Source organism: Acanthochromis polyacanthus, chromosome 12, assembly GCF_021347895.1.
Source record: "Acanthochromis polyacanthus isolate Apoly-LR-REF ecotype Palm Island chromosome 12, KAUST_Apoly_ChrSc, whole genome shotgun sequence".
NCBI lineage: Eukaryota > Metazoa > Chordata > Actinopteri > Pomacentridae > Acanthochromis > Acanthochromis polyacanthus.
The window spans coordinates 17597061-17617617 of NC_067124.1; the positions used below are offsets into that span (position 1 = coordinate 17597061).

General features: G+C 39.8%; 1 protein-coding gene across 9 annotated transcripts in view; it reads left to right on the forward strand.

The window, feature by feature from the left end:
- The window catches only part of LOC110960967 (secretory phospholipase A2 receptor-like), a 38065-nt gene that overhangs the window by 13265 nt on the left and 4243 nt on the right, over positions 1 to 20557 (forward strand). For 3 of the 9 annotated variants that reach the window (XM_051957156.1, XM_051957158.1, XM_051957157.1), the window contains 2 exons: positions 58 to 14463; positions 15104 to 15460. In XM_051957156.1, the coding sequence (XP_051813116.1) occupies positions 14421 to 14463; positions 15104 to 15460 (400 nt within the window). In that variant the 5' untranslated portion in view covers positions 58 to 14420. Of the gene's footprint in view, positions 1 to 57; positions 14464 to 15103; positions 15461 to 15916; positions 16247 to 16325; positions 16424 to 16994; positions 17297 to 20557 lie in introns of those variants that run through there. The other 6 variants (XR_007945540.1, XR_007945538.1, XR_007945537.1 and 3 more) reach the window with 4 other exon arrangements.

Genomic DNA, 20557 nt, shown 5'->3' on the forward strand with positions numbered 1-20557 from the left:
TCTGTTGAGTTCCTGTCTTTGTTTTCTTACGCTGTTTTCTCCTGCCTCCTCACCTAGGTCAGCTGTCCGGGATCCCTGCCGTCCTCCTTCCCCTCCGGCTCTCCCCAGCCCAGTCATCGTCGGTTTTTCCCTGCCTGGACCTCCCCACTCCTGCCTGGACCCCCATTCCTGCCTGGACCCCTTCTACCCCTGCCTGGACCCCCCGTTTCTGGCCAAGACCCCCCACTACACCAGCCGCTCCCGTACCCTGGATTTCCCCCCCATCGAGCCACCATTTCACCTCCAACAATAAACACTATCATTCCAGCCAGCCTTGGTAGTGTGGCTCTCTGCTTGGGTCCACCCGCTCGTCCCTGACAACCGTAGAGCACCCCTCCCTAATGAAAATTAGATGCTTACCAGGAAGTATCAGGCAAGGACTTGCACAAGCAGTGAGGATTGATTCAGTGTCAGCTGTGGAGGCATACATCTGTAAGGAACAAAGACATCCATATTATAATTAAATATAATAAGGACCCCCTTGAAAATGGGATGGCACATCTCTGTCGTTTGAAAATAAAGTCACTTTTTTTAAAGGTGAAAAATAAACAAGAATCAAGAAACAATGAGAAAGAATAACCTGGAGATAAAATAAGTTGCTTTTTGAAATATCCTCAGTCCACTGTGAATAAACAGATATGGCATTCAGTATATAGAAAAAGATTGTAAGCTTGCATGTGAGGAAGGAGCAGCCCTGTAAGCTTCTCTCTGAAGGGTGCCATGAGCAGCTCAGCAATGAGAAGAGCCATCTCTGCATCTTCACTAGTGGAGAGGACATTATTGTAACCTGGCAAAAGCGTTACTTAAGCTTTAGTTACCAGCGGCCTGACCAGAAAGTTCGAAAAACTATTTTATTTTATTTTATTACAATTTAAAAAAGCAAAAATAGTTGGCTTCATTGTAAAGACAAATTGATCTGAGACAAACTAGATTTTTACATTTCAGACGTCATCTCCCAGACGACATAAGGTGCAATAGTGCTTGGGGTTCACTTAACTAATCTCAGAACCCATCACAGTGGACTGGAGCAGATTACATGCTCCACTCCGATGGCAACTATCAACACAAATCACACAATAAATCATAACATGACCACAAGAAAGGAAAATGCAAAAATAAACTAGAAAAGCACTCGGAGAGCGCAGACCTCCGCCAGGCCATCTGTTTGTCTGTCTGTTTGTCTGTTTGTTTGTGTGTCTGTCTGTCTGTTTGTATGTTAACAGCATAACTCAAAAAGTCATGGACAGATTTTAACCAAATTTTTACAGAATGTCCGGAAGAGCAAAAGTAACAATCGATTAGATTTTGGAGGTGATCCGGATCACCGTCTGGATCCAGGATTTTTTTGAAGGACTCTGTACAATTGAGAGATGGCCGCCAGGCCATGTTACTTTTGTTCCACGTGTAGACAGAGATTTTTGTGGAAAACGGAGACGTGTGGCAGCAGATTTTTTGTAAGCGGAGGGGGGCGGATATTCGGTTTTAAATATATCCGAATACGTGTGGAGGTTGGTGTGGACATGGCCCAAGTCTCACCTGCCTGCCTGAGAGCCTGTGTAGACCAACTGTCACCTGTCTTCACTCAGATCTTCAACAGATCACTGGAGCAGCGTGAGGTTCCTTCCTGATTCATACACTCCACCAACATCTTACCAGTCCCCAAGAAACCTAAGTCAATCAATCACCGTCTGGTTCAGTTCTGCCACCAAATCAGAAATGATGAGACTGCATTGGACAATCACTTACAGGCCCTGAAGTAGGCCTCTTGTTTTTTGTTTTTTGTTTTTTTAGCAACTTCATAATTCCTTGGGTGAGGCCCAACTTCTAGTACTCTGCTTCTCTTAAAACTGGTATTGATGAAGAAGGCTCTGTTAAATACAATAATACATCATCAGCGTACAGTGATATTTTATGGGTTTCTTTATCTATTTGTACACCCTTGATGTTGTCATTATCCCTTATGAGCTGCGCCAATGGCTCAATACTGATGGCAAAAAGTAAAGGAGACAGAGAGCAGCCTTGCTTACATCCCCGTTCTAGTTTGAATGTCTGGGATCGGTGTCCATTAACTTTGACTGATGCCTGTGGGAATGATCAATCAATCAAATGATCAATCGATGATTATAGTGTTTTTACCCATTTTTGAAAGTTGGGTCCAAAGTTAAACCGTTGTAATGTTTGTAATAGATATTGCCATGAAACTCGGTCAAATGCTTTTTGTGCATCTAGCGATACAATTGCCGATTCTAATTTTGAGTCCTTCAAATAAGAGATGATGTTTAATAATCGCCGTATATTGTTTCCATAGTAATGGCCAGAAATGAAACCCGTCTGATCAGGATGAATAATATGGGTGATTATTTTATTTACCCTTCTGGCCAGAACAGCTGTCAGAATACTTAAGTTGAGATAACATCTTTGATTTCTGATTCTTCTAGTGTCTTGTCTAGCTCCTCCACAGAGGAAGCTGTTAATTCTGGTAATTTAATATATCTCAAATAATCTGCTATATCCGCGTTATCTTTACATGTATCTGTATTTTTGTATAATCATTTGTAATAGTCTGCAAAGGAGTTTGCAATATCCTTAGGTTTTGTAACAAATGTAGACTGTTGTTTCCTAACCCTATATGCCAACAATTTGCTAGCCCTATTTCCATCTTCGTAATATTTTTGATTTGTAAATCTTAAATTTCCTTCCATTTTTCCAGACATCAGGCTGTTTAACTCTCTCCAGGTTGCATTTAACTCTCTTGTAATTACAGTTGTTGCATGTTGTTTATGCATCTGTTCTAAGTATTTTATTCTATTCTCCAATTCCTGCTATTTTGCAATTCTCTCTTTTTTCTTTGCTGATGCGTATGATATTATACAGCCCCGTAAGTATGCTTTGGCGCAGTCCCATAGCATCAAGGGATTTGTTTCTGGTGTGCTATTGTGACATAGATAATCTTTAAATTCTGTCCTGATGAATGATAAAAAGTTATTGTCATTTAGAAGGGATGCATTAAACCTCCACTGTTTTGTTGTTGGTCTATATCCTACTTTCCATTGTAATAAGATGGGTGTATGATCAGATAAGGTAATAGGCATAATCTCAATGTCTACTATTCGGTGCAAGTCTGTTTTTGGCATAAAAAAATAATCTATTCTAGAATAAGATGCGTGACTATTGGAATAAAAGGTGAAGTCCCTTCGTCTTGGAAACTTGCTTCTCCATATATCCACCAGCCTGCTTTCTACAGCATGATGTTTAAGGGCTTTACTCATTTTGGTTATGGGTGTTTTAGACGGTGGTTGTCTATCTAGCAGCTGTGACATGACACAATTAAAATCCCCTCCCAGTAATAACAAGCCAGTACTATACTGTAGAATGATGTTAAACAGTGTCTTTATAAAATCTGGCATATCCTCATTTGGTGTGTATACATCAATAAGGGATATTTCTACTCCATCTATTATTCCATTAACCAGTAAGATTCTTCCTTCGGCATCCTTGTGGATTAATGTTTTAACAAAGTTTATCTGCCTATGAATGAGTATAGAAACACCTCTTTTTCTACCAGATGAGTGTGAGGAGTAATATATTTTATCTGCCCATGACTTCAGCTTCTCATGTTCTGCGTCTGACAAGTGAGTTTCTTGTAGGAAGGCAATTTGGCATTTATTTTGTTTTAGTTGATGTAATATTTTCTTTCTCTTTATTGGATTATGTAGGCCCTTTACATTATAGCTTATCACTCTCAGCGTATCCATTGAGTACTAACTTGTGATTGCTGTTTAATTATTAGGATATTGGATTATGTAATTTCAGTGATATGTATAAAGTTGCAATCAAAGAGTGAAAATAAAAACAAAAACCCTGCTATTATAACATTCAACTCAGGATCCCCGGGGAACAGGGAATCAAAACAAGCGCACCAAACATAAAACTAGCATATAAACCTAGAGAAGGCATTGATGACATAGGAGCAACTGCCCTAGCCACTAATAAGTATCAAAGGTGCACTGTCTAGATCGAAGTGACTGTGCACAAATCGCTAACCTCCACGAAGGATCAAAGAGTGAACAGAATCAAACCAGGCTCCCGCAGAGAAATAAAAGAAACATTTTTTTACCTGAATTAACAGCTCTTCGCAAAGTCCTTTGTATCATAGTCCACATCATTTAAGAAGCGATCAAAAGGAAAAAAGAAAAATAGTTGGGCTTCAAGGGGAAATATAATAAAGTTGGAAAACAGAAAAAAAAGAAGAAACAAGAAGTAATTTCACATTGTCTCTCAGATGGCTCTCCACTGACAAGTCTTTATAGGCGCCTTTTGCTAACCCAAGTGAGTTCAACCTTCTTGCGGTTCTTCCCCAGTTGGTGGTAGTATGCTCCTGGCATAAAGCATAGCCTTATGATGATCAACAAACTCTTTCGTCTCCTCCTTGTATGTGATCCGAAAGCGAGCCGGGTAAGACAAGCCATAGCGAATGCCTTCATGACCTTTCAGGATTTTCCGCACATCCGTAAATGCAACACTGGCTTTTGCTACGTTAGCAGTGTAGTCTGGAAATATGGAAATGCGTTGTCCATTGTAATACAGCGGGGAATTGTCATGGGATTTCCTCAAAATCTCTGTGACATCCTCGTCGTAATGGAGTTTGGCGATTATCATCCTAGGTTTCTCTCGGTTTCTCGGGCTCCCCTGAGTGAGCACCCGGTGTGATCGGTCCACCTTGATTTCGCGGTCGAGGTTTAGCATTGTTTTTAAGGCCTGTGCCACAGCCGTGGGAGAGCTGGAGTTGGGCTGCTCTGCTATTCCAGCAATCCTTATGTTGCAGCGTCCCATTCTGCCCTCCATGTCATCGCATTTGTCTTTCAGCATGACCATTTCCTTTTGTAGGCTCGAAACTGTGTCACGTAGAGAAGTTACCTCATCTGACCATGTTGATAATCCGCTGTTAACTCCTTGTATATCGGCCCTCATCTGCTCCATATCTTCATGTACCGTTTTGGTGTCTTTAGCGAGCTCGGATTTGAGGCCTTGTATTTCCGACTGGAGTGCGCTGAAATCCTCAGCTATTGCCATTTTGAGTTCTTCCCGGACTATTTCTTTAAAGTCCGCTCTCAGTGTTGGCAAAATCTCCGCATTAAGACTGTCAGCTGTCATACCTGGGCTCTCGCTTGGGGCAGGTGGTAAGTGTTTATCCACGCCGCTGTCCAGAGCTGGCTTTGCGGTGTTTCTTGTGTTAGGTCTCGGCCTAGCAGTATTAGCTTCATTGCTAGTGCTACCACAATACTTGAATTTCTGTAGTTTTTCCGCCATTTAACTTCACAGAACCAGGTGCGGAGAGTATAACAGCTGAATCTTCAGGTCCCGGTAATCCCCAAAAAAGGGTTTAGCTGTTATATTGTAATTATTTTACGGATTCTGCAGGAGCCCTGATAAGTGCGTCTTATTTCATGACGTGCTCGCGAGCGCCCCCGCATAAAAACTTTTTGAAAATTTCTGTAATAATTAAATGAAGAAGGAAAAGAAGGTCCACTGTTGGATGGGATGTTCACACTCCTGCATGTGTGTGTGTGTGTGTGTGTGTGTGTGTGTGTGTGTGTGTGTGTGGGCGGGTAATTATAGGGGTTGTGGGGACCTAATGTCCTCACAACCATAGGAAAACCAAAAGAAATGTCATTTGTGGGGACCTCATTTGGGTCCCCATGAGGGGAAACAGTGTTTTCTTGGCCATGTTGTTGTTACTGAAAAAAGTAAAAGTGCAGAAACGTTTCTTTAGGGTTAGGCATTGTTTTGGTCTGGGTTAAGGTTAGGGTTAGGGTAAGGGTTAGGGGTTAGATATGAATGGGAGTCAATGGTATGTCCCCACAATGATAGAAAAACATAGTGTGTGTGTGTGTGTGTGTGTGTGTGTGTGTGTGTGTGTGTGTGTGTGTGTGTGTGTGTGTGTCAGGACAGAAGAGGATATTTGCCGATCAGTGATTCAACTAAGAGATGTGTCACCATCATATTTAATGGAATAAGCCTGGACATTTCAAGATCCTAAGAGAGTTACTGTTTCTTAACCTTTCTTTTAGTTACATTTTTTAATTAACTTGTAAATGGAAGCTGGATTATCAACTTAAGTCTCAGGTGTTTTTTTGAGGCAGATCAAAATTGTAAACTTCAACATAGTTTGAGATGAAATGGTATATTTCACGGGTCACTTATAGAATCAGTATGTTCAAATGTAACTGGATTTAATGTTTTTGTACTGATATACTAAGGTTCAACTTCATATTACAACCATTTTCCAACTTTTATATCTGTTTAAATGATATTCAGAGGCAAATGGAATGAATATTTTTAAGGAAAAAGAAAAGCATTACATTTTGCTAATGTTTTGTATTCTACTCAACTCTGCTCATAATAGCAATATTTATCACATAACCCCTGCCAGAAATCAGAATTATAAAACAGTACCACAAAAAAGCACAACTACAAGATGTTCAGTGAACTCAAGTCAGTGTTTATTTAAGGAGGGACTTCCTGTCAGTTAAGGCGAAAGGCAGGGAGGAAGAAGGTTCTTGTGTCACATGGGTGAAATACTAGACAGTAGCATTTTGTTCAGAGGATGCAGAAAGGGGAGAGAGGAGAAAAGCTAGAGAAAATGTAATACAGACTATTAGTTCAAATTTTCCTGGTTTCTCTGTCAAAGACTGTTAAAAACTTTGTCATAAGATGGACAACGGAAGAGTCTAAGAATACAGAAATTTTGTTTTACACAGAGACATCTGGTTCTGCTTAGATAAAAACTTCTGTCAGTTAGGGGAGGGGTCGCATCTGGTTCAGAGGATGCAGGGAGGGGGAGGCAGGGAAGAAGAGGGTTCTTGTGTTCACATGGGTGAAATAGTGGACAGCAGCATTTTTGGTTCAGAAGATGCAGGAAGGGGAGAGAGGAGAAAAGCTAATACAGAATATTTGTTCAAACTTTGTCATAGGAGGGACAACAGAAGAGTCGATAAGAATGCAGAAATTTTGTTTTACATGGAGACATCTGGTTCTGCTAAGATTAAAACTTCTGTCAGTTAGTGAGGGGTCGCATCTGGTCCCGATTAGATAAGCCGCTGAAAGTTAGGGGCAGATAGGGAGGGACTTCCGGATGTGACGTTGGGGTCAACTAGGGCGGGACTTCGGTGAAAACAGCCGTTAGGGGCATGATGGGGGGTGTGGTGGGGCGGGACTTCCGGTAGAGTTGCTGTCAAAATTTGACAAAAGGTGGTTTATAACATCTCTGACCTGCTGCGTACAAACATGAGCAAAATCTTGAGATTTTAACTGACAACACAAAACGTTACATTGTCTTTTATACTGATGCAAATTCCTTCAAAACGCACCTCATCCGTTCTGGAAAGCCACAGCCCATCGTCTCAAGACCCAGTCAGGATGCCCATGAAGTAATTGTATTCAATGTTGGACCCCCTCGTCTCTTTTATTTCTGCTAGGTTGGCATTATTTCTGCTTAGCTCAGCGTGCCCTAGGTTTCAACTCATGAGTGTAGATGTAGAGAGGACATGAACTTACTGTCTCAGGCTTTATATGGGCTCCACAGGCTTCAGTCGGGTTGCTGCTTTCCACCATAGACTGGACGTAGCATCTGGCTCCAGAATTGAAGCCAACCCGGAAGTGTCAAAAACTTGCAATATCACGCCGTCCGCTAGGGTTGGCTCCAAAAAGCTTTTTCTCTGTAGACCCCAATTCATTTTTGGAAAAAGTAAAATTTGATAGACTGATTTTCTACAGCTCAGGATTTTTTTTCCTGTTAGTTTTCATGGTCAAAATGAGAGATCAGGTGGCCGATCTTAAAATAAATCAATACTGAATTTTAAATAAATTGTTAAAGTTGGCGGAGCCAGGGGGCGTGGCTATACTTGATGGACAGCAACAGAAGCCTCTGCAGTAAAACGTAGGCGGGATAAGAGAGTCTTCAGCCAATCCTGCCCCTAGTTGCTCTCCGGTCTGTTTGATGATGCTTTTTACGTCACTGGCTCCAAAAAATCCAAAACGGCGACCAGGAAGTAGCAAAATCCGGGCTTCATTTTCTCGGCGTTGAAACCAACAGGTGACGTCACGGTTAGTTTACGCCTGCTTTCCACAGGATTATTCAGTGATACTCATAACTTCAGCTGACATCTTAAGTCTTCAAATATTATCATTATTTGCACTTAAATTTGTTTCACACATCCCATTTGTCTAATTTTGTCATTTGTTCAATCTTAAAATGCCACAACAGCTGTCCTCCAGCCGGCACTTCGGGACTCTGAACATCAGAGCAGCTTCTTCCTTCATGAACAATAAAACAGAAAATCATTAAGGGCTTATGTCACTACCAGTGCAAAATCCTATACATATACTGTATTCAAGCTCATGTGCAATACCTTTATGCGCAATATTGTAATTTAAATAACATTCTAATTTATTACCCTGGTTTAAGCAAAAGTAAGTCTTTTTTTTACACAGTACTTTGTTTACACTCACTTTTGCACAGTATTTCTTATATTTGTAGCGTTTCTTAATTAGAATTCTCAGATTTAGATTTGTTTATTCTTTTACTGTCTGTTGTTGCTGTCAGGTACTGCTCTCTATACACCAAATCAAATTCCTTCTTTGTACCCACTGGGCAACAAAGGATTTTCTGATTCTGATTAGCAGCGATGAACACCCCAAGAAAATACTGAAGATGCTGAGCTGTGCACCGTCTTTCATGCTGTGAGCGTTGGTCATTTTTCCATCCCTATAGGGCGTATGAAAGGAGTGACAATTTTGAAACCATTATACTTCTCTAAATCTGTTAGTCAGATCATGACGTCATGCTATCATATTTCCCGTGAGGTCCCACTTTACAGAGGACATGTGCATCAGGTAATCATTAGGTCATGTCTTACAGAGAACATGCCCAGACATGTTCAACCATTGCCTCAGTCTCCTGTACACTTATCCCTGTTATTTTGTGACAGATTTCATGTATATTATACCATTATGTATTGTTAAATTTCTAATATAAAGTTACAATACCTTAAATTTACACCATTATGTTTTGAGTAATCCACAGATCATTTTCTACAAAGCATGTGTCTTGACACCAAAGTTAGAGGTTTTACTTTATGATCTTCCAGCTGTGTGTGTGTGTGTGTGTGTGTGTGTGTGTGTGTGTGTGTGTGTGTGTGTGTGTGTGTGTGTGTGTGTGTGTCCTCCAGAGACACAAACCATACCATCACAACATCAGTCATTACTAGAATATTCATCTTTATGTATTTTATACACGTTTTAACTCTAGTCTTCAGTCTAATTGCATTCTACCACAATTATATCATCTATTACTTTTTAGCACATTGTACCCCAAAAATATTACACTACAAAACCTAAAACCAAGAATTTGGGATCTGGAATCTGGAATCTAAAACCTAGAACCTCAAACCTAAAACCTAAAAATGTAAAACCTGAAACCTGAAACCTGAAACCTAAAATGTAAAACCTGGAACCTTAAACCTAAAACTTGAAACCTAAAATCTAAAACCTGAAACCTAAACCTTGAAACCTGGAGTGTAAAAAATGGAATTTGAAACCTAAAACATGGAACTGTTGAGCATGATGTTTTTTGAGATAGAAGACAAACCTTTTCTCTCCAATTAAGCTGTTTATTTTCTAAATATCAATGTCTCCAAAGAGTCTTATACAAAGACTTTGTCTGGTTGGAACAACCTCCCAGAAAAGGATAAAGTCTGATATGAACAGAACATTTTATAAGGTATGGTGAAACACAAACATATAATTGAAATATTGAAATGTGATTGACTAAAGGTGGGGATAAACCGTGGTTTAGACTTAGTTCTTCCATTAGTTGGTGCACAGATATGTCCAAATCGCTTGGGACACGATTCATCCAGTCTCCAAGAACCGCAGCCTGTAAAAAGAACCCTCCTGCAAACTTCGTCCTGCTCTCTACCAGTTAGTCTTATTCCTTTGTTAGCTGTGATGTGATGCAGCTAGTGGTGGTTTCTCATGGGAGGATTATCATGGTTTCCAACCTTAAACAACCTTGAGTTCAGCAGTTTCAGTTTAAGAGACATTCCAGAATTGGAGGACATTTGCTGTCCCACCCCTAAAATTTCAAATAATCGAAGCACAAAACACTAACTCATGCACTTGTTGTGTAAATTATACTTGTTCTGAGACTAAATGTAAATATAGTTGTAGGAAAATGTGTTCCAAAATGTTGTTCAAAATAACAAATCGATCTCAAGCACCCCCTAAAACAATATTTTTCTTTTGTCCCACCTTCTTGATGACAAACTTCCACATCAAATATAACCATTAAAAAAAAACCTTTAAATAGCCTTTTTTGTATGATATTGTTGATATGTGTCTCTTGTAATCGTTAAAACAATTAATTTCATCATCAACATATTTTAAATAATAGTAATGATGCATTGAAGTTGTGTCCCACAACATGCGCGCAACCCTGTTACCGAAACCTATTTAGAATGGCAGAAGAAGAAAAATGCTGAGTCACCTGACACATAGGAAGTGACATCATCAAGCCGTATACTGACACTATGGGCAGACCAAAGGTAAATTCTCTCTTCTATCTTTCAGATTTTGCCAATCTTTTAAGCCTTCACTGAGTGTGTCACTCTCACCAACGCAACCCTGTTACTCATATTATCATAATAAGACAAATTAATTAAAAGTTTTCTTTATTTATTAATATAACTCAGTCTGTCCTTGATGCTAACAGTAACATTACATTCCTCAGCTAGCATCTATTCCTGAAAAAAAGCTAACATTAGCATTGATTTTCAACCCTGTTACTGTAATTAGATTAACAGGGTTGCATTTCCTTCAGACAACTCATAAGGGACAACCAATTGTCTATTGTAAAATGAAATGTCTGTATAATTTAGCATAATTTACTTGTCTTAAATGTCTTACTATATTTTCTGGAATATAAATGACTATTTTTTTCTTTTATTACCACCAGGTAGCAAACCACTGCCAGGTGAGATGTATGCACAGAGTGGGGGAAAATCGTTTCTTCTGGCCATTGAGGGATGATCTTCATTGGTATCACTGTGAGGATGTGCTGTCCCTCATTCCTCCTCCAGAGAATGTTACCTCACATCATATGGCCATTGCAAGAGAGGTGTGGGATGCTCCGGCCAGCCACAAACTTTAAACCTGGACATCAACTTTCTATGACATTGATCGGTTCATGACTACTTTTGACATCCTCATTCATTTTTATAGTTGTCTGCCTACAGTACTACTGTTTTTCATGTTTGACTATTGAATATTTGATCAGATCCAGTTTGTGGTCTTAGTGAGATGTTGATGTTGATGTATCATTCCTACTCACTGATCCTTTATTGAAAATATGTTCATATCATACGTTCAAGCTTGTTATAGTTACACCTATATGAAAGAGAAAGCACCAAAACCTAATATTTTAAATATGTAAGCAATTGAATGATAGGCATTGCAGGTTAATACACAGCATAAGATGTCATTAAACAACATTCCTGTGGTCCTGAGTATTTGTTTGTCACATTTATGTTATGATCTATAATAAGAAATAATGGATCCATTCAACCCTGTTACTGTAATTTCAACCCTGTTACCAAATAATTTTTATCAAAAAAAATCTTAAATGATTTTCCCAAACTCATGAGGGTTTGACCTATTGTCCTTTTAGTGATTTGAATGATTTAATTTGTAATGGATTTGAGCAAATATTTGCAATTTAATACAAAAAAACAAAACAAACATGCAAATATTGAAAAGTTGGGCATGCCAGAGTTCAAAAGTTGTTTAAATTAATAGAGGTCAAGTCTTAACTGAAATCAAATGATTATCCAATGTGAATGTGGCCTTGTTTACTTAATGGTAAAGGATTTATTAAACATTTTTTTAAAAAATATGCTTTTTCAGGTTCCTGAGTATTCATAACAGGGTTGCACTATGCATGGCGCACATCAAATAAAACATTTCATAAAAAATGTAACTTTAATGCTTGAGCTGGACGAATCACATTATTTGATGGCTTACTACCTGGTTTTCTTGAATACATGACAGAAAATTATAAAATAAAGGGTAGATTTTTCAAAGGCGAGGATGCCTAAATCGTCCTCCAATTCTGGAATGATCCGTAATTAATTTTTACCCTATAAGGAAATAGGAGTGCAGCAAAGCCAGTCTCTCTATCTTTTTGATGTGTGTGTGTGAAAATGTAAAAACACTCTTTGTACTGACGTGTGTGTGTGTGTGTGTGTGTGTGTGTGTGTGTGTGTGTGTGTGTGTGTGTGTGTGTGTTCTTGTACTTGCTACATTGTGAGAACCATTTTCTGCATTTAACTATCAAAGTGAGGACATTTTTACAAAGTGAGGACATTTTGGCCGGTCCTCACTTTGAAACAGCCATGTTTGAGGGTGAAGACTTGTTTTTAGAGAACAGGTATGAATTGAGGTTTGGTTAGGGTAAGGGTAAGGATTAGGGTTAGGCGATCACTTGTGATGGTTAAGGTTAGGGTAAGGCTCTAGGAAATGCATTACGCCTATGGATGTCCTCACTAAGATAGAAGTACAAACATGTGTGTGTGTGTGTGTGTGTGTGTGTGTGTGTGTGTGTGTGTGTGTGTGTGTACCATTTTCTGCATTTAACTATCAAAGTGAGGACATTTTTACAAAGTGAGGACGTTCTGGCCGGTCCTCACTTTGAAACAGCCATGTTTGAGGGTGAAGACTTGTTTTTAGAGAACAGGTATGAATTGAGGTTTGGTTAGGGTTAGGGTAAGGATTAGGGTTAGGCGATCACTTGTGATGGTTAAGGTTAGGGTAAGGCTCTAGGAAATGCATTACGCCTATGGATGTCCTCACTAAGATAGAAGTATAAACGTGTGTCTGTGTGTGTCTGTCTGTGTGTGTGTGTGTGTGTGTGTGTGTGTGTGTCTGTGTGTGTGTGTGTGTGTGTGTGTGTGTGTGTCTGTGTGTGTGTGTGTGTGCAGCTGTAACTTTCCAGCTTGACCTCTCTGTATCCATCATGTATTTAACCCTTCAGAACCTGGGGTTAACGCTCTCCTTCTCTTCAAGTCAGCACAACTCATACATTGATTACACAATAAATGGTTATTAACATCAATACTGTAATACCCGTATGTGATATCAATTTCAGTGTTCAGCTAGCAGTGCCTTAAAAAATAAAACCTAACACTGGAAGTTGTAAGACGACAAGTTTAGCATTTAAGTGGGAAACCTGGGCTCTGATCGCAGAAGCAAGAAAATAAACTGCAGAAAACGTCACATTTGTGTTTGTAAATGACATGATTTCAATATGGAATGTGGCAGACTGATTTGTTTGAAAGACCAGCTGCTTCATCACAATTATCCTAATTACCAAATTAATCAAATAACATAAGAAGAACATAAAAACAGTAGTGAGCTTTGAAATCAATGTTTCCAGATGAAACTGGAAATTTAGGAGTAAAATCTGACAGAGTTCAGAGTTTATCTGATCAGTTTATTGTTTTCACGGCCTGATGCCTTCATGAACACTCATTGATCATCGGTCAGTTTTGCATCTGAGGTGAATTTGAATAAATCGTTTTAAGTTGTTTTGACTCTCAGCGTCTCTGAACCAAATGGACTCTAATGGACTCAGCTGCTCTCACCTGAGGGAGGAAATAAGCAGGTATAAAAGGTTTTCCTCTGACTGGACCGGTAGATACAGTCTGGATCAGCAGCTCACTGGAAACAGGTGAAATCCTCGTTTATTGATCTATTGACTCACTATATTGATCTATTTACTTATTTATGCATATATTAAATAATTGATTTTTTCGTCTACTTCTTGATTTATTTATTCACCTATTTATCCATTTATTTATTCATCTATTTATTGATTTTATTCATCTGTTTACTGACTGATTTATTCAATGAATTATTGATTAATTGATGTAAATATTGATTTCATTCATCTCTTTATTGATTAATTTATTCATCTACTTACCGACGTCTTAATCTATTTATTGATTTATTCATCTGTTTATTAATTTATTTTTCCAAATTTTCATTGACATATTTATTCATATATTTATTGATTCTATTAATCTATTTACTGCCTTATTTGTTCATATATTTATTGATTTATTGATTGATCTATTTGCTGACTTATTTGTTCATCGAATTACTGATTTATTGATCTACTTACTGACTGATCAATCTATTGACTGACTTATTTATTCATAGAATTATTGACTAGTTAATCTATTGACTGACCTAATAAGTTTCAGCTCCTCATTGATGATTGAATATTGATTATTTTAACAGACGTCCTCTTGGTGTCTCAGCTGTCCATGATGACGACAAATGGACTGGTCGTCCTGTTGCTGCTCTCAGGTCTGTAAAACATGTTCAACAATTTAAAAAAAAATACTAACAGAAGCAGTCTGAAGGTTCTGAGCTGCTTTTAAACAAGTCTTCAGAGTCTTCAGGTGGTTTGAAAGGCTGGAAACATACAAAGACATATACAGCGTCTTCAGAGTCTTTATTTGAATTACGTCCTCAGTCTTTACTTTAAATATGTCCTCAGTCTGAAGTCCATCAAGTCCACAGATGTTGTCAGAGATGTCAGAGTGTGGAGACGGTTTGAATCGTGTCCACAGAACATGTTAGGCACACATGTTAAATTTTAAAGATGTCTACAGTGTATGCAGAAGTTTTCTAAAGAATGTTTTACAGAAGTCTATTCTGTCTACAGATGTTTTCAAATGTCCGTATTGTCCATAAAACATGTTAAAGTGTCCGTAATGTCCTCAGATATTTTTTAAGACGTCCCTGTTGTACAGATGTTTTTAAAGACGGTGTCCACAGTGTGACACCTGCTGTCTCCACAGAACTTCTTGTAATGTCCACAGATGTCTTCAGACTGTCTCTCTGTCCAGGTGAACACACCTGAGCAGGTCTGATGTGCTGTTTTCCTGACGTTGAAGATAGTTGGAGGTTGACTGGAAGGACTGTCTCTTGTGTCGTCTCTCAGGTTCCGTCCTGGTTTGCAACCTCCAGCCTCAAGGCGCCATCACTCGGTTCCACCACGTCAGTCTGATGAAGACCTGGACTGAAGCTCAGAGTTACTGCAGGGAGAAGTTCATCGACCTCGCCACCATCCCGAGCCAGGCCGCCAACACAGTGGCCCAGAAGGTGGCAGGACACGGACACGTCTGGATCGGACTCTACAACGGTAGCTGGAGATGGTCTCAGGAGGGAAAACCGGTCGAAAACTGGTTTCTGAGCAACGTTAAACACAATGTGGGGTCCAGAAGGTGTGCAGTGCTGGATACGTACGGAAAGTGGATGGCCAGAGATTGTGACGTGCCGGATCGCTTCGTGTGTTCCAGTGAGTATGACTGCAGACAGCACAGAGGGCCACACTGACCACCTGAGCGACCCAACTAGTCCCCCAACCATAGCTTTCACATGGTTTCATTTGTTAATGGAGTGAAGTTTTACTTCAACATACAAATACTTTACTGGTAGCAAACATTTAGCAAAGTCCACCTTCAGAAACTAGAAACTTTGAGTTGAGTTTACAGATGCTCCAGCAAACATCTAAAGTCTTTCTGCACCGTCAGTGTGTTTAGAGCGACAAAGTGACAGCAGCTGTTTGAAAAACATGGAGGTTTGAGGCTGCTGTTAAACTTTCTGCTAAGAGTGCACATGGGTTCAAGAGGGTCCATGTGGTGACTGAGAGGACAACAGAGCAGAACATGCAGATATGACTTGCTGCTAATGTTTGGGAAGTATAATGAGGATAATGGAGGTTAACACTGCCGACTAGTCTCCTGTCTTTCAGCTCTAGACAACAGACATGTTGTGGTGAAGCGTTACATGAGCTGGTGGGACGCTCAGACCTACTGCAGGAAGAACCACGTAGACCTGAGCAGCGTCGTGACCAATGCGGACCGCGACGTCATCCAGCAGCTGCTGCTAATGTCAGGTACCGGTGATGCCTGGATTGGTCTGTACAGAAGTGAATGGGCATGGTCCGACGGGAAGAAACTCATCTACAAGCCGTTGGAGTCCCTGCCTCACTGGGGATCGGACTGCATGGTGATGGACCAGTCCACAGGAACCTGGAGAAGCCAGCCCTGCCAGGACAGACTCTCCTTCCTGTGCTACTCAGGTGAGGGTTCCTTCCTGTGTGACTCAGGTGAGGGTTCCATCAGGTTCTGCCGACTGATCAGTTTCTTCTTCTTCTGCAGTTGTGAAACCTTCAGCGGTGAGTTTGGTGAAGATTCGATTGGTTGGAGGTTCTGCAGACCTGACTGACCCGATGGTGCAAGAATCCATACTGCTGCAGGTCAGTGGTCACATGACTCAATGCTTCATTCATCCAATCACAATCTGATTCAGCTGCAACCTGTTTGTTCTAAAGACCTTCTGAGAAATATTTTCAGTTGGAAGTTTTCTTCCAGGCTGTTCTTCATGATAACTCCACATGTTCTGTTACTGTTAGATCATTATGCACCCAAAGACGTTCTATAGATTCTATAATGTGATCCATCTACAACATCCACTAAACGTTCTCACAACATTACAGGCAGAATGTTCCTTTGTTCAAATACCACATTACAGGAACGTCTGATAAAAACGTTCTGTCTTCTGAGGTCTCAGTAACGTTCTCTGAATGTTAAGATGCTGATAAAAAGTGGTATCTGAAAATCAGAATGATGATTTAAAGCTGGACTTTTTTCATGGGTCAATAAAAACTAAACATGATGTGTTTTTTTTTAAATAAAATATAAAAGTGAATGACTTCCTGTTCTAACAGTGGAAAACATAACGTTTCCAGAATTAGCTCCAACTGGATTAAAGTGTTGATGATCAATGAGATTGATCAGGGTTCTGTTAAAGTTATGCCTGTGTTCCAGCTGAGGAAGCAGCTGGTGGATGGAGGGATCCAAGCAGAGGTGAAGTTGAGGTGGAGGAAGCATCCTGACGGGGAGGTTTTCCACAGAGAGGAGACGTCGCCATCTGCTGACCAGCAGGAAGACAGCTGCAGGGCAGTTTAGTATTTAATCTGTTGTTCGTTTTAGCACACAACACAAAGATGTAGAACCTGAAGAACAGGTGCAGCAAATCAGTAGAAGTTTCAGAAAAAGACTAGATGTTAGATCATGATGTGCTGTATTTGCTCTGAATATGAATAAAATGTGGGAATCTCTGAACCTGAGTCCGTCTGGTTTTGTACGTTGATTTACTTTCACATTACAATCTGAGACCTTCGACTTTTGGACAGTTTTTTCTATAACTTCAGAGCATCTGCTGACAAACAAACATGGTAAAGGGTATAATATGTCACTCCACATAAAATCAACCAAACCTGAAAAAGGTCAGACTCTCTTCATCTACAGTAACTTTACTAATGATCAAAGTTTTACCTTCATATTATGAATATTTCAGAGTTCAAGGCCTTTGAAGTACATGAAGGTGGGTTCAGATTTATCTGGACTGTTTCCATCATTCCTAACCTCAGAACTTCATCAGTACAGATCTTCATTCTCCAAAAATTATGATTTTGTGGACTCAAGGCAATTTTTGGCACGGCAGGACAGCAAGACTACCCCAACAATTAGAACTTACCATATTCACAGCTCATGTCAGTGCTTGTGTTAGAGTAATGATGGTGACCAGTTGATGAAATGATCTGCTCATTTAAAATAGCTGAAAAACTCACAGACAAAGTAACCCCAAAGAGAAGCACTTAAAAACACAAGAACATGAGTGTCTCCCTTTGAACTGATCTGCATGTCGTACACATCTCATGTACACACGTGGACAAAATTGTTGGTACCCCTCAGTTAAAGAAGGAAAAACCCACAATTCTCACTGAAATCACTTCAAACTCACAAAAGTAACAATAAATAAAAATTTATTGAAAATCAAATAATCAAAATCAGCCATCACTTTTGAATTGTTGATTAACATAATTATTTAAAAAAACAAACTAATGAAATAGGGCTGGACAAAAATGATGGTACCCATAACTTAATATTTTGTTGCACAACCTTTTGAGGCAATCACTGCAATTAAACGATTTCTGTATTTGTCAATGAGCGTTCTGCAGCTGTCCACAGGTATTTTGGCCCACTCCTCATGAGCAAACAGCTCCAGTTGTCTCAGGTTTGATGGGTGTCTTCTCCAAATGGCATGTTTCAGCTCCTTCCACATATGTTCAATGGGATTCAGATCTGGGCTCATAGAAGGCCACTTTAGAATAGTCCAACGCTTTTCTCTCAGCCATTCTTGGGTGTTTTTGGCTGTGTGTTTTGGATCGTTGTCCTGTTGGAAGACCCATGACCTGCGACTGAGACCAAGCTTTCTGACACTAGGCAGCACATTTCTCTTCAGAATGCCTTGATAGTCTTCAGATTTCATCGTACCTTGCACACTTTCAAGACACCCTGTGCCAGATGCAGCAAAGCAGCCCCAAAACATTACTGAGCCTCCTCCATGTTTCACCGTAGGGACAGTGTTCTTTTCTTCGTATGCTTGGTTTTTGAGTCTATGAACATAGAGTTGATGTGCCTTACCAAAAAGCTCCAGTTTGGTCTCATCTGTCCAAAGGACATTCTCCCAGAAGCTTTGTGGCTTGTCAACATGCATTTTTGCAAATTCCAGTCTGGCTTTTTTATGAGTTTTTTTCAGCAGTGTTGTCCTCCTTGGTCGTCTCCCATGAAGTCCACTTTGGCTCAAACAACGACGAATGGTGCGATCTGACACTGATGTGCCTTGGCCTTGGAGTTCACCTTTAATTTCTTTGGAGGTTGCTCTGGGCTCTTTGGATACAATTCCAACGATCCGTCTCTTCAATTTGTCATCAGTTTTCCTCTTGCGGCCACGTCCAGGGAGGTTGGCTACTGTCCCGTGGGTCTTGAACTTCTGAATAATATGAGCCACTGTTGTCACAACTTCAAGCTGTTTAGAGATGGTCTTATAGCCTTTACCTTTAAGATGTTTGTCTATCATTTTTTTTCGGATGTCCTGGGACAATTCTCTCCTTCGCTTTCTGTTGTCCATGTTCAGTGTGGTACACACCTTTTCACCAAACAGCAGGGTGACTACTTGTCTCCCTTTAAATAGGCAGACTGACTGATTATGAGTTTGGAAACACCTGTGATGTCAATTAAATGACACACCTGAGTTAATCATGTCACTCTGGTCAAATAGTTTTCAATCTTTTATAGAGGTACCATCATTTTTGTCCAGGCCTGTTTCATTAGTTTGTTTTTTTAAATAATTATGTTAATCAACAATTCAAAAGTAATGGCTGTTTTTGATTATTTAATTTTCAATAAATTTTTATTTATTGTTACTTTTGTGAGTTTCAAGTGATTTCAGTGAGAATTGTGGGTTTTTCCTTCTTTAACTGAGGGGTACCAACAATTTTGTCCACGTGTGTATCTTCAGTTACAGTCCAGAGCGTCTGCCATGTACAAATGCCCCAACAAGAAGCACTTACTGAATTCAAAGACAAATTAATTATCAAGTTGGGCCATTATGTCAGACATCTAGTGAGGAGTCTCCCTTATTTGTCTCTTCCACAGTTCACATTATACTTTCTTCTGTGCTGCGTCTCCATCACAGCCGCTGTGCTGTTTGCTGAATAGATTTGGCTATCTTAAATACTCAGTGCCACCATTTAGTCCGTTTTAATGACCTAGATAATGTTCAGGCTAATGACCGTGCCGAAATGGCCAAACTGCCACCATCACATTTTGAATGCGGGTCGTTAGATGTTGATGAGACTGCAAAAACATTTCATTGAGGTGATTTATTCAAGTTCTTGCCATTTCTTGGTTTCTACATGGTTCTCAATCAAAATTTACAGACAGCAGTAGGAATTCAGAGAAATATAGGAAAGCTTACCTGATGCAACTTGTTGCCTTTGGAAAGTATCCAGATGGATGTCCAGTCAAATTTCCTGAGAGCAATACAGAAAAGACAGATTTAAAGGAATATTAAATCCAGCATGGCCTCCAGTACTACTGTGAGGAACCTCCAAGTTATCTTTGACCAGGACATGTCCTTTAACTTGCACATAAAACAAATCTGTAGGACTTCCTTCATTCACCTAAGAAATATTGTAAAATCAGGAACATCCTGTCTCAGAGTGATGCATAAAAACTTGCCCATGCATTTGTTACTTCAAGGCTTGACTATTGCAATTCCTTATTATCAGGATGTCTCATTAGCTCTCTCAAACTCCTACGGTTGATCCAAAATGCTGCAGCCAGGGCACTGACAGGAGTTAGCAAGAGAGATCATATTTCTCCTATACTGGTTTCTAGAATTCAAAATCCTTCTTCTGACAGATAAAGCTCTTAACGACTGATCTCCATCATATCTTAAAGATCTGATAATACAATATTATCCTAGCACCTCCCACTTGGTGAAAGAGGTTCAGCAGAGACTTTTCTTTTCTGTGGAGGCT